Consider the following 13,871-nt stretch of genomic DNA (forward strand, 5'->3'; position numbering starts at 1 on the left):
GCTGTCCCTGTAGGGTGTGCCCTGCTGCCATCCAGCTGTTGTGCTGAGATGTGTACCCCGTGTGAAGCTGTCCCTGTAGGGCGTGCCCTGCTGCTGCTTAAACAAACGCTGAATATTCTGCTGTGATTGGGATTTTTCTGAAGAACAGCAGTTAACGAAAACGGGAAAAGCTTTCCAGCATAACTAGGCAGTTCTAAACTCCGCCCACCCCAGAAACTGCTGTGCTGATTGGTGGAAGTTTCAGGATTTGATAAGAGCTCGGTGCTCCGGGAGCTGCTGCATTTGGGAGTGAGACCAAGTCGCTGCTACACCTGTGCAGAAAGGTATGTTGCTGTTCTGTCATTCTGGCCCTGTGTTTATTGTAGCTCCAGGTAAAGGTGTTCTGCTGTTACATCACTTCCTGTACATCATCTTCTGCTACTAATTTACCTCAGATCAGCTCTTCTGTGACTCCGAAACGCTACAAATGATTTGTGTCCAAGGATGACTCATTTCACCTGGTGAGAAGTTTCATTTTCATTCTTACTGTTACTGACGTACTAAAGGTCAGAGGTCATGAGCAGTTCCATCTACGTTCCTGGTGGCGAGTATCATCAGAACCAGACCCGTGGAGCTACAGCAGGAAGTTCTTCATAAATAAAACCACTAAAGCTCCGACAGATTTCATTAGAAATCCCATCTCTGCTGACAGAATGGGAATGCTGTTCAGGGCACAATAGCATGGCCTGTTAGAGCCCTAGAACCCCCACCCCCCCAGGTGCTTTACACACTCATGCAAACCCTGGTGGTGATGAGCTACAGTGTAGCCACAGCTAGCCTGTAGCTTTCATCATAGGATCATGAACCAGGTGAGTAGCTGCTGGGATCCTGTTGGCTGTGACTCCTCTCCTTACAGTCAGGTTGTGGTTTTACCAAGGTACTTGTAGCTGTCCTCTGCTACTGTCCTTCTGGGAGTGAGACCTCTTCTGTGTGCACTACCTTCTCTTTCTTTGTCACAATCTGACCACACTTCTCCAGGTGACATTCCAACATCAATGCTGCTGATCCTGGTGTGGATCAGTGAGTGGATGTCTCGCACGCTCTTGGTGTCCAGCTTCATGTCATCCATGTGGATGACTGTCAGTGTCCATCTCCAGTCTTGTTGGTTGTGTAGCTGAGGGGCTTCAGACCTATGAGGAACAGCAGTGAGGACAACCCTCTGTTCCACATCCACCACATCCCAGAAGTTCTGGACTGAGGTCTTGCTGCATCCCGTGTGGTCTTCTGCTGCTGCAGTTCAGCATGTTGTGGTTCTGGGACAGTTCTTCAGACTTTGATCGGAACCCGTTCTGATCCGTCATCCAAACCAGTCTGGGGGTGTGGGTTCAAATCCCAGCATACTGCCAGGTTCTGGCATACTCGGACCAGCCCGTCTGGTACCAGTCTCTTACATCTCCTTTCTTCAGTCTGATTCTCAGTTTGAGCTTCAGCACCTCGTCTAGATGAATAAGTGAGGTGCTTCTGTTTATAAAATGCATTCATCGTGTGGTCGGACCTCATGAGCATGAATAAATAAAGCATTGTTTGTTTAGGAGAATGAAGCAGGTTAGACGTGTCTTCACATGGTCCCAGGAGGACAGGAGAAAAGACAGAATTCCATCTGAACTCGTTCTGTTGATGGTGTGCAGAAACATGGCTGAGGTCTCCAGCGGTGGTGGCGAGCAGAAAGGTGCTGAGGACTCCGTGGACGCCATGCCTTGGCCAGTCACAAGGTGATTCATCTGATTAACTCGTTCCTCCCAGCAGGTCTAAGGGACGGGTCAGATGTTTGACGTGGAGCTCTGTGGAACATTTACGAAGAATTAAAGTCTAACTTGTTTCAGATGATTCAACCTCAGTCCTGGCTGAATTGATAGGCTAACAGCTAGTTACTTCATGGTTCACTATCAGTGTTTCCCAACCCAGGTCCTCAGGGATCTGCATGTTTTCTATGTTGCCCTATGGAACACCAGCGTGTCCCTGATGCCTCACTCCTGACCTAAATGAATGAGTGATTAACGGGCATCTGCAGCACTTGATGTCCTCCTGAGCAGCTGGTGTAACTCACCCCCAAATTCCACTACCTCCGCTTCCGCAGCCGCTCGCTTCCGAACTCAATTTTTACTGGTACCCGCTCTACATCGGCTCCGCTCCGGTGGGCAAACAGGCATGCGCGGGATTTTCGAGATCTTGCGATACAGTCCGAGCAATAAACGCGGACGTTAGATCCAAACACCCGTTGTGTGGGAGAAGCATCAAAATGAACTGTTTAATCTGCCCATCATTTGTGTTGAGAGATCAGCAGTGTTTGGATCAACAAAGTGTGACTACTTTGATAGAAACTGTATTTATGGCTTACTTTTGTGCATTTAAACTTCAGCCGCCATTGATAGTTGTTAAAAGTTGTTAAACCTGTGCATATGAAACAAAAAATGCCTTTTGTTTATCGATTTATTGTGAAATAACGGAAGCTGTGCTTGCTCCCTTTCCTGTTGGGCGGTTGTGATTCCTGTCCATTGACTGCGGAGGTGCTCCGGCGTCCGGCAAAAATAGGATCGATTCTATTTTTGCCGGGCGGCGCACTGCCGAAGTAATGGAATAGCTCTGATTGACTACAACGGGACCGATTTTGCTGCGTAGTTCGTGCCGGAGCGGAGCGGAGGTAGTGGAATTTGGGGGTCAGGTGTGCTGAAGCAGAGACATGCCTGCGGGTCAGTGGTCCCTGAGGACCAGTTTAAAAAACCAGACAGTGTTGTGTCGACTAAGATCATGTTTGTCTTTTCTACTCACCTTTTGTACCTGAGGAACCCAGACTTCCATGTTCTGGTGCTGTGATTTACTACCCGTGTGCACCCCATACACACACACACACACACACACACACACACACACTGAGCTGTTAACTCTGCTGAACAGAACAAAGACCCAATTAGAGCCACAAACCAAAGATGGGATGAAAACCATTAAGCAGCAACCTTCAGGCGTTTTTACAAGCTCTGTTCCTAGAGACACCATTTATGCAGAAGGCGGGGCCACTTTAGTTGAAAATGAAACAAAAAATTTAATTAGATAATGACCAAAATTGGTCATTTTCATCGATGAAATTGAAGGACAATGGGCAAAGATGAAAAACCAATCAGAAGACAGGAAAGGCGAGGAACAGACAAATGAACCAATCAGCTAATAGAACAGGTGGGACTAGATGAGAAAAGGACCAATCACCTGTAAACAATTAGCTAAATGTCCCACCTTTCTCGTCTCTGATTGGCTAGAAGGGCTTTCCTCTGATAGGCCATTTCATTTGCTGCTAATTGTCATCTGATTGGGTTCTTCAAAGACTCGATCAGAGAATCCGACAGCAACGGTGTTACAGCCGGTTTTATTAATGACGGTGGCCGCTGCAGCTCACTTCCTGTTGGACACTGAAGCATGTGAGATGGAGACACCCACTTCCTACAACAGCAGGGCGGGGCTACCATAGCAGCAGCATGAGCACACATTACACAGGTGTGTCAATCCTCCGTTCTTCCCTCCTGTCAGTGACTCTTTCAGAAGCCAGTCTAATGACCAGTAGTTCTCCACGCTACCGAGACCGCGTTGTTGTCTTAAATAAACGTTTATGGAGGAAAAACAAACAAGGTAGAGCTCAGGAAACCTGAACCAGACAACTCCGTAGCTTCCCTGAGCTAGACCTCTAAAACGGTCCAGAGACACAGGCCCGGGCCCTAAAACCAGGGGCGCAGATAGGATTTTCAAACTAGGGGGGACAAAGTTCCATTGTACCCTCCCCCAAACACACGCACACACACACACACACCCACACACACACACACACACACACACACACACACGCATGTGCACGTACACATACACAAACTATTGCAAGTGCCTTAACTAGAGCTCAGTCAGTTTGTGTGATTTCATCCAATGGTTTACGTAAAAACTAACTTTTTTATACGTGTTTGAAGCCATTATGCAGCGGAACGCTGGCAACAAAGCTCTGCCTGATCAACACTATAAATGATAAATGATCCGCACTTGTATAGCGCCTCTCAGAGTAAGGACTCCAAAGCGCTTTACACTACAGTGTATCATTCATCCATTCACACACTGATGGTGATGAGCTACGATGTAGCCACAGCTGCCCTGGGGCACACCGAAAGAGGCGCTCCACTATTTAATTCAGTCATTTGTTATTCTCCCAATCAACAATTACTAACCAAAACCTCATGCTTTATGCAAAACATTAAATGATTTTCAGCATACCAATCTTTACAGAAAACATAAAAGCCCTAAAAAACTGCACATAAAATATATTTAAAAACAAAATTCACTTATCACTTAGAGCAGTGGTTCCCAAACTTTTCAGCCTGACCAACAAATGTTCCTTCATATTTTTACGTTATTTAGAAATTTTCATTATATTTGGAAAGTTTTTATTTATATATAAATATATTAATCTCTTTTTAAATTTTATATTTTACTTTTTTTATGATTATGTGGCTCACTTTGACTTACATACAAAAAGCATCTGCCTCTGCCTCTTTTTTACGGCTTTCTTTTTTTTTTTTTTACATTGTCGCTACGTCTGTCACGTTAGCTGTGTTTTACCATCATTTCTACATCCATCACATCCCAGAGAAGGTTAAACCAACATCAAACCCAACGTTTGGAGCTTGTAAACTCCACACACCTCTCGTGCAGCACCAGCTGTCTGATGCTGCAGCAGTGTCAATCGTCCCGGCTGGATGAGTGAATTTCTTCATCAGAGTCAATATTCTGCTTCATAATCAAAGTCAGTCATGACCAGACAAAGTGATCAGTCAACAAAGACCATACCTGCCAGCAATTATACGTTTTAAATGACCCGCACTTGTATAGCACCTCTCAAGAGTAAGGACTCCAAAGCGCTTTACACTACAATGTATCATTCATATCGTTTTATCTAATATTTGCGCTCTTCATGCTGCGTGCTTCTCCTCCTCTCCCGTCTGGGAGCCTCTCGGCAGGAGGCGTTTTTCAAACTCTAAAAACTCCCAAACTTTGCTCAGCCTGAGGGTTACACATCTCCACTATCTTCTGATGTAACGTCATGAGGGATCATATTTGTAGATGAGACTTGTTAAAGTCAGCAATGAGGCTTTGGCACTTATAACGAGTACCGTAAATCCTCTAATACAGGCCGGTATTCAATTAAAGGCCGGGTCTCCAATTTTGGCCGGTGTCTGAGTTGGCGGAGGTGAATAATGGCCGGTCTCTTATTGTGGCAAGTACGGGGGGTGGTTGTGTCATCGTCTCACTTTTGATTTGCCAGTGATAGACCGCGAGGGTAACTTTAACCGTGCGGAGACGAAGAGGAGGCGAAAATTTGATATCAAGTTCAAAGAGAACGTGCTGATTATGCTGCAGAACACTCTGGGGAGCAGTAGCAGGGGTTGTATGAACTAGTCAAGTTCACTATAGTGACTTTTTATGCCTGTCGTCGACTAGTCGCTGTCACGTGATAATGACCGGCAAGATGCAGCCCTCAGAAAAGACAGCAGCCTGCTGTCAGCAGGTGACAAGCTCCTGCGCTCGGGGGGTGGGGGGGTGGGGGGTGGGGGGGGCAACGCGCTGTGCCAGAGCGTCAGTACTGACACGCGATCGTTCATGTTGGTTCATTTCCTTTAATGTTTTCTGTCTTTTATTTGCACCTGATGTGTTTCGCTGCATGCTGTGGAGCGGGGCGCTGCGCGCATCACCTTGTCCTCCGACGCACCGATCACTGATGCGGCCGCCAAGCAGGGAGCTCTCCGCTGTTTTTGCGGTCGGTAGATCTGCCTCCTGAGCACGGCCACAGTAACATTATCAAATCAGGTGTCGCCACCTCAAAAAATTATTTAACACGCGATCGTTCATGTCGGTTCATTTCCTTTGATGTTTTCTGTCTTTTATTTGCGCCTGATGCGTTTCGCTGTGGAGCGGGGTGCATCACCTTGTCCTCCGGTGACGCACCGATCACTGATACGGCCGCCAAGCAGCGAGCACTCCACTGTTTTTGTGGTCGGTAGATCTTTTAGAACTGCAGTTCAAAGGTAACTCATGAGGTGAATATATATGAACCCAGGTAGCAGTTTCTCTTTAGGATTGAGAGGAGATGCAGGAAGATAATAAACAGGCAGGACAGAAAAATAGTCAAATAAAAACAAGTTAGTTTTTGTACCTGGTGGTTGCAACAAACAGACACCATTGAAGGTAATCAGAAGTGAGGAAAAGAAAATGAAATAATTATTTTAATGTTTAGAGCAGCAGGAACTCCGAGTGGCTGCAGGCGCATCAGTGAGTTTGCGGCCGCTGCGCAGGGGGAGGGGGAGGGGGGAGAGGGCTGAAGCAGAAACTACCGTTGTTAAAAGAAATGTGTTTAACTTTGAAAATGTGGGCGCAATATTAATTGTCAAAAACTCCAGCGAACCATTAGTTCATTTTGCTCAAATAGAAATAGAGGCCTGCCTCTAATACTGGCCCTCCTTCCAATAAAGGCCTGGAGCTTGATGAGCTTGAGTCAAATACAGGCCCGGGCCTGTATTAGAGGATTTACGGTAAGTCCCAACACTGACAACAACGTACTGAAACTAGAACCAACATGCATAAACAGACAGATCGGTGCCGCCTACTTACACTGTTGGTCTTTTTTAAATACGCAGTAATCGTTGCTTGCCTTTTTCGCTTCATCCTGCGTCCTAGCAGCAACCACTTAGGTGCCTCTGGAGTCGGTGTTTGTTTAGTCATGCTGCATTCAATGTAATTGGAAAAAGGAGCTTCAAGCGCTAAACCTCCGGTTTTGTTTTCTTTCTGGCCTTGGTGGTGGTGGGGGGGATCGGGGTCGATCTGAATCTGGGGGGGGGGGGGGGGGGTCTGAAACCCCCTGTCCCCCACCCTATCTGCGCGCCTGCCTAAAATCACCACAAGTCAGGAAGCACTCCAAAGGGTCCTTCATCATCATCATGCTTCACTTACAGCCCTGTCCACCATCAGAGGGCCCAAGGCGCTGGGCAGGAGAATCTACAAAACACTCAGAACAAAACAGGAACATGGACATTACTGAGGACAATAAAATGCAAATGAGATTAAATTTAGATAAAATAAAATAAAAATTAGTTAAAAGAAGTCAAAACAAAGACTAAAAACAAGAAACCAAAATCTGTAGGAGAAGGCCGTCCTATACAAATGAGTGTTCAATCTGCCAGTGATGTCACCTGTACATCATTAACCCCCAACACTAAACTCCTCCTCACTGAGTTATGTGGAGACTCGCCAGTCCCACCAGCTACTCCGACCACACCAACACAGAGGACGGGGTCCTCGTGGCCGGTCCTTGTTCGGAAGGGAGACTAGCAACAATGGCCCACAGCACAGCTGATCCTGAAGCTAAGAGCTTTAGTCTGTCTGGGACTGATCAGCTGGTGGCCAAACCAGAAACACAAGCAAACATAATTTAATCTGCTGAATGGAACATTTAACTGCTTCCTTCTGTTTTGTGGGACAACAAGTTCTCCAAGCTCCACCCCAACTCAGCCATCAGACCCTCGATGTTCCTGACTAGTTCTCCTGGATCTGAATCCGTGTCTTAATGAGTCTTTGTGTATTTTGAACTCTTCAGTTCAGCTGAAGGTGGGAAGAAGGTCCCTGCCAGCTCAGGAAGTAAAGCAGCAGGTTCTGACCCCTCCTACCGCTACAAGATGGCCTACCCCAGCATCGGAACCTGTCTCATCATCAACAACGAGAAGTTCCACGAATCCACCAGTAAGTCTTTTGTTGTGTTAGAACCTGACTAGAAGCAAACGTGGACTTGCACTTCCATGCTGCTGTTTCAGACTCGAGGTGGTTTTCTGTGAAAGGTTAATGAAGCCTAACCCCAAGGTAACAACTGGTGTTATCTATGGCTATCATGTAGCTCATGCCAGTGCTGGACGTGCAGAACCTACATAAGAACTACACAGTAGTAACGAAGACCTACAGGAAATACTTACCACGAGTACAAACTCCTGACGAATCAAGTTTCTCCATGCTGGGTTTGAATCACAGCTGTGGACTAAAGCTTAGAGAAGGTGTTGGAACTCCTACTCAGATGTTTCTATGGTTACTGAAGAATTACAAGCTTGTCGAAAGTTTCAAAAGCTGTGATCACATTTAGAAAAAGGCTCAGTATATCCAGTGTTGGTCCTTCTAGACTCCCACAGTCCAACCTGACCTCCAGGTCCTGACTGATGGAGCTCTTTCTTCATCATCAATGCTGGCTTTGTGTTTATCCTCCTGCCTCTGGAGGATGGACCACCGGATCTCCTGGACCCAACATGCTCATGTTCTGGTCCTGATCCACTGGTTCCGACTTAATCCTTCTGCCCAGTGCTCCATCATGCTGCAGAAGGCTTGTTCATCACCAAACTGTTGTTAGATGGTTGGAGGAGTTCCTCCTGGAGGATGTTTAGGTACCATTCTGTATTTCTAGTTAATCTGAGACTAAACTGGGGTTGAGCCCACTCTCTCTTGGTTCAGAAGCACCCACATCTTCTGCCAACATGAGTTAGCATTAGAAGATGACTAGAAAAGAGGCAGGCTACACTTCCTGTTTCACAAATTTACCGTGTTCTGTTATTTCCTTCTAGATATGGACCTTCGTAAAGGCACGGATCTTGATGCTGATGAAGTTTTCAAGACCTTCAAGAAACTGGGTTACAACACCGTCATGTTTAAAAACCAGAAAGTGGAAGAAATGAGAAGACTGTTGAAACAATGTAATCACAGTACAGAGTCTGCTATGTAAATATAACTCTTGGTAATCTTTGCATCATGTGGTATTTAGCTAGCCTGACAAGCTGTCCTATCCAGTGCTGCGTGGCTAGACCCACCTGCAGAGCCAAATCCCTTTACTTTGGCTACTGTCTGTCTAGATTTCTAGGCTAGTATTTAGCATCACTTATGCCCACATCACAGTGCTGCCACAACCATGCTTTAGTCAAGGGTGGTTGTTTTGTGTTGAATGGTTTCTATCACGAGAATTTTTTTCCACATATGTATACTTATATGTATAGGTACACTGAACAAAAACATAAATGCAACACTTTAGTTTTTGCTCCCATTTTTCATGAAATGAACTCAAACATCTGAAACTTTTTCTACATGCAAAAAACACCCATGACACTCAAATATTGTTCTGAAATCTGTCTACATGTGTGTTAGTGAGCACTTTTCCTTTACCAAGATGATCCATCCCACCTCACAGGTGTGGCATATCAAGGGGCTGATGACAGCATGAATAATGTACAGGTATGCCTTAGACTGCCCACAATAAAAGGACACCCTGAGATGTGCAGGTTGATCAAACAGCACAATGCCAAAGATGTTGCAACATTTGAGGGAGCATGCAGTTGGCATGCTGACTGCAGGAACGTCTACCAGAGCTGTTACCTATGAAATTAATGTTTATTTCTCAACCATAAGCCATCTCTAAAGGCGTTTCAGAGAATTTGGCAGTACATCCAACCGGCCTCACAACCACAGACCACATGTGACCACACCAGCCCAGGACCTTCACATCCAGCATGTTCACCTCCAGGATCACCTGAGACCAGCCACCCGGACAGCTGCAGCAACAATCGGTTTGCATAACCAGAGAATTTCTGCACAAACTGTCAGAAACCGTCTCAGGGAAGCTCATTTGCATGCCCGTCATCCTCATCGGGGTCTGGACCTGACTGCAGTCCGTTGTCGTGACTTGAGTGGACAAACACTCACATTTAATGGCGTTTGACACGTCTGTTCACAGATGAGTCCTGGTTTTCACCGTTTAGGGCAGATGGCAGACTGTGTGTGGCATCGTGTGGGTGAGCGGCTTGCTGATGTCATCATTGTGGAACGAGTGGCCCATGGCGGTGGTGGGGTACTGGTATGGGCAGGCGTATGTTATGAACAACGAACACAGGTGCGTTTTATTGATGACATTGTGAATGCACAGAGGTACTGTGACGAGATCCTGAGGCCCGTTGTGCCGCTCATCGACTGATTCAAGCTGAAAGAAGAGCGACTTTGACTGAAATAACCACTCGTTACAACCGAGGAATGCAGCAAAGCATTTGTGAAGCCACAACACACAACCTTGAGGCAGATGGGCTACATCAGCAGAAGACCCCACTGGGTACCACTCATTTCCACTACAAATAGGAAAAAGAGGCTACAATTTGCACGAGCTCACCAAAATTGGACAGTTGAAGACTGGAAAAATGTTGCCTGGTCTGGTGAGTCTCAATTTCTGTTGAGACACTCAAATGGTAGAGTCAGAATTTGGCATAAACAGAATGAGAACATGGATCCACCATGCCTTGTTACCACTGTGCAGGCTGCTGGTGGTGGTGTAATGGTGTGGGGGATGTTTTCTTGGCACACTTTAGGCCCCTTAGTGCCAACTGGGCATGGTTTAAATGCCACGGGCTACCTGAGCATTGTTTCTGACCATGTCCATCCCTTCATGACCACCATGTGCCCATCCTCTGATGGCTACTTCCAGCAGGATAATGCACCATGTCATAAAGCTAAAATTATTTCAAATTGGTTTCTTGAACATGACAATGAGTTCACTGTACTACAACGGCCCCCACGCTCACCAGATCTCAACCCGATAGAGCATCTTTGGGATGTGGTGGAACGGCCCTGGATGTGCGTCCCACAAATCTCCATCAACTGCAAGATCAATATGGGCCAACATTTCTAAAGAATGCTTTCAGCACTTTGTTGAATCATTGCCATGTAGAATTAAGGCAGTTATGAAGGAGAAAGGGGGTCAAACACCGTATTAGTGTGGTGTTCCTGATAATCCTTTAGGTGTGTATACACACACACATAACAGTGGTTAGATGGAGGGTTAACTCAGTTGGACTTGGGCTCAGTCGACCATTAAGGCAAGGCAGCTTTATTTCTAGAGCACATCTCAAACACAGAGGCAATTCAATGTGCTTTACAATTGTCAGGACATGATATAAAAACACAGATTAAAACACACACAGATGGAATTACAGTTTAGAGCTAAAGGAGAAGACAAAGTTACATCACAGATTACAGTGAAGATGATGCAGCATAAGAAACAATTCATGTAAAGGCTGATGAGTGCATTAGGGTTTTGTTTAGTTTTAAACAACTCTAGGGTTGGGATAGATCTGAGGTCATGGGGAAGCTGATTCCATATGTGTGCAGCATAGTAGCTAAATACATCTTCACCATGTTTGGTTCTGACCCGAGGTTCTACCAGCTGATTGTTCCCTAAGGATCTCAGAGCCCGATTGGGTGTGTACACAGGAATGAGATCTGACATGTATTTTGGTCTGATGCCATTGAGTGATTATAAACTAGTAGGAGCACTTTGAAGTCTATTCTGTAGTTTACTGGTAACCAGTGTAGGGATCTAAGAACAGGAGTGATGTGCTCCGTTCTCTTAGTTCTTGTTAACACTCTAGCAGCAGCGTTCTGAACAAGCTGCAGTTGCTCCATGGGTTTTTTGGAAGAATGGAAATCTTGTGGTGATGCTCTAACTCTGGTTGTGTCTGCAGACTCGGGTCAGGACCACAGTGAGAACGCTTCCTTTGTTTGTGTGCTGCTCAGCCATGGAAAAGAGGGCGTCATTTACGGCACCGATGGGTGTGAGAAGATCGACACCCTGGTACAATGTTTTAAAGGACACAGCTGTCTGAGTCTGGTAGGGAAACCAAAGCTCTTCTTCATACAGGTAAGTGTATGCACACACACACACACACACACACACACACACACACACACACACACACACACACACACACACACACACACACACACACACACACACACACACACACACACACACACACACACACACACACACACAGCGACATAATCCTCACGTCCTTCAACATTAGGCATGTCGTGGCACGACCACGGATGAAGGAGTAGAGACTGATTCTGTGGCAGGGCAGACCTCCGAGAAGATTCCGGTGGAAGCAGACTTCTTGTATGCGTACTCCACAGCTCCAGGTAACCACAAACACTTCCTGTTTCTGCTCGCGGTCCAGATTTTGTTTTCTAACAAACCAACATGCAGGTTACCTCGCCTGGAGAAATGTGAACACTGGCTCCTGGTTCATCCAGTCGCTGTGTAAGATGTTGGAAAGCTACAGTGGAGAACTGGAGCTGATGCAGATTCTGACCCGAGTCAACAACCATGTGGCGCGGCACTATGAATCCAGCTCCAGCAAACGTGAGCATAGTGGGAAGAAGCAAATCCCCTGCATCGTCTCCATGTTGACCAAAGAGTTTCACTTTTCTGGCTAAACGGGTCCACTTCCTCATGCATAGAGGCCCTGATGTGTGTGGTGATGGAACACTCATACATACACCAGCACCACTTTGGACTAAAACCAGACGGAGGAGTTTTTGTTGTAAATACTTGAACCAAACCACGTTCTGCGTCCCTAACTGACCCAAAGTGACAGAAATAAATGCATTATACTCCGAATCTTGTCTCCTCATCTCCTGATTTCCTTTGGAGAAAAATGTGTCTGAAGGATATGTGTAGCTTTGCTAGCTGAAGTTTGAACCCCACACAGTGCAACATGAGCAGTTACAGCTCTATGAGCCTGGAAGTGGTACCCTTTAGTGAGCTGTAACAGAAAAGTTTTGAGAGTGTTTGATTTGGAATAAGTGCACAGTAGTAATTCAACCTTTTAAGCTGTCTTAACTACTGCATAGGTAGGTGCTATGGAGCAGAGATGAGCGTCTGACCTGGCTTTGTTTCATCTGGACTTCAGGTACCACCTGGGCTCAGAACGCAAAAGCTGATGCCTCGTCACGGTTATATTCATGTGAATCTGAAGCCCTGTCGGTGGGACATACGTGTGTTTATGTCTGACCTCTACACATTACAACTACACAATCCCATTATAGGTACTATTTCAGTATTCTGGGACCAGGTAGAGTTTATGCAGCAACTTTTGTGGTAGACCAAAAGGGAGTGAGTTAAAATAATGCAGGCAAGAAGAGACTAAGCTAAAGTAGTGGTGGAGTGATTAGAAAGAGATGGAAGAAGGCGGTTGATGTTTTGTAAGCTGATCAAGTGACAGGACTGATATGAGAATGTAGGACAGGGTAATAGGCTGATGAAGGTTCGCAGTCATCCAGGTCATGGTAATCAAAAAGGGTTCAAATGAAACAGATGCTAATGACTCACCAGGTAGAGGAGGGGTACTCAGAGTAGCTTCTGCTCATTAAATAACAACAGACAGCTACAGCTTATAAGCTTGACTCTCCCATACTCCAGTTAGAACTGACAAAACTCCTCGGATGAGAAGAGAAACGTCTTTAAGAAACCAAATCCAGATGCCTTCATCTGAACCCTTTTAGAGTAGGACAGGATGCTATCCAGAATAACACCAAGGCTCTTAGTCTGATCTAGGCATGTGCCAGTAGTGTTTTCTATTGCTACTGAGAACTTTGTGGCCTTCACTGGTGATGGAGTACCCATGAGAAGCACTTCTGTTTTGTCAGAGTTCATCTTCAGGAAGTTAGAAGAAACCAGGACTTAATATCTGCAAGCATTCAGTCAGTGAGGATGGTGGAAGCCTGGTGGATTGTGCACTTGACATATTTAACTGAGTATAGTTAAATATTAAATTTACAACAAAAAAAAAAAGATTCAAAAGGGAGCAGATAAAATCTGAATAGTAGGGGGCTGAGGACTGACCCTTGAGGAACTCCAGTTACTACACAATACTACACACGTAATAATGGAGGTAAAAGTGTTCAGCTGAAGGAAGTGGGTTCTAATTGTACATTGACTGGGACCAGTTAAACAG

At 45.8% G+C, this 13,871-nt stretch overlaps 1 protein-coding gene across 2 annotated transcripts; it reads left to right on the top strand.

Annotated features, from left to right (window-relative positions):
- The first annotated feature begins 214 nt into the window (after positions 1-214).
- Positions 215-12,535, top strand: LOC107390752 (caspase-3). 2 transcript variants are annotated; one of them, XM_015967694.3, is made up of 7 exons: positions 215-323; positions 1,668-1,751; positions 7,658-7,800; positions 8,664-8,792; positions 11,598-11,773; positions 11,940-12,054; positions 12,122-12,535. In XM_015967694.3, the coding sequence occupies exons 2-7, from the start codon at positions 1,672-1,674 to the stop codon at positions 12,349-12,351; spliced, it is 873 nt and encodes a 290-aa protein (XP_015823180.1). In that variant the 5' UTR covers positions 215-323; positions 1,668-1,671; the 3' UTR covers positions 12,352-12,535. The 2 variants fall into 2 exon arrangements, with proteins under 2 accessions (XP_015823180.1, XP_054594887.1); XM_054738912.2 differs by lacking the exon at positions 215-323 and adding an exon at positions 330-500.
- The last annotated feature ends 1,336 nt before the right edge of the window (positions 12,536-13,871 follow it).

This window comes from Nothobranchius furzeri, chromosome 1 (assembly GCF_043380555.1).
Source record: "Nothobranchius furzeri strain GRZ-AD chromosome 1, NfurGRZ-RIMD1, whole genome shotgun sequence".
NCBI classification, from domain to species: Eukaryota; Metazoa; Chordata; class Actinopteri; order Cyprinodontiformes; family Nothobranchiidae; genus Nothobranchius; species Nothobranchius furzeri.

Coding starts and splice junctions, on each gene's coding strand:
- LOC107390752 (XM_015967694.3), top strand. CDS start 1,672: ATGGCTGAGGTCTCCAGCGGTGGTGGCGAGCAGAAAGGTGCTGAGGAC. Junction 1,752..7,657: donor ATGCCTTGGCCAGTCACAAG/GTGATTCATCTG, acceptor TGAACTCTTCAG/TTCAGCTGAAGGTGGGAAGA. Junction 8,793..11,597: donor GAGAAGACTGTTGAAACAAT/GTAATCACAGTA, acceptor TTGTGTCTGCAG/ACTCGGGTCAGGACCACAGT.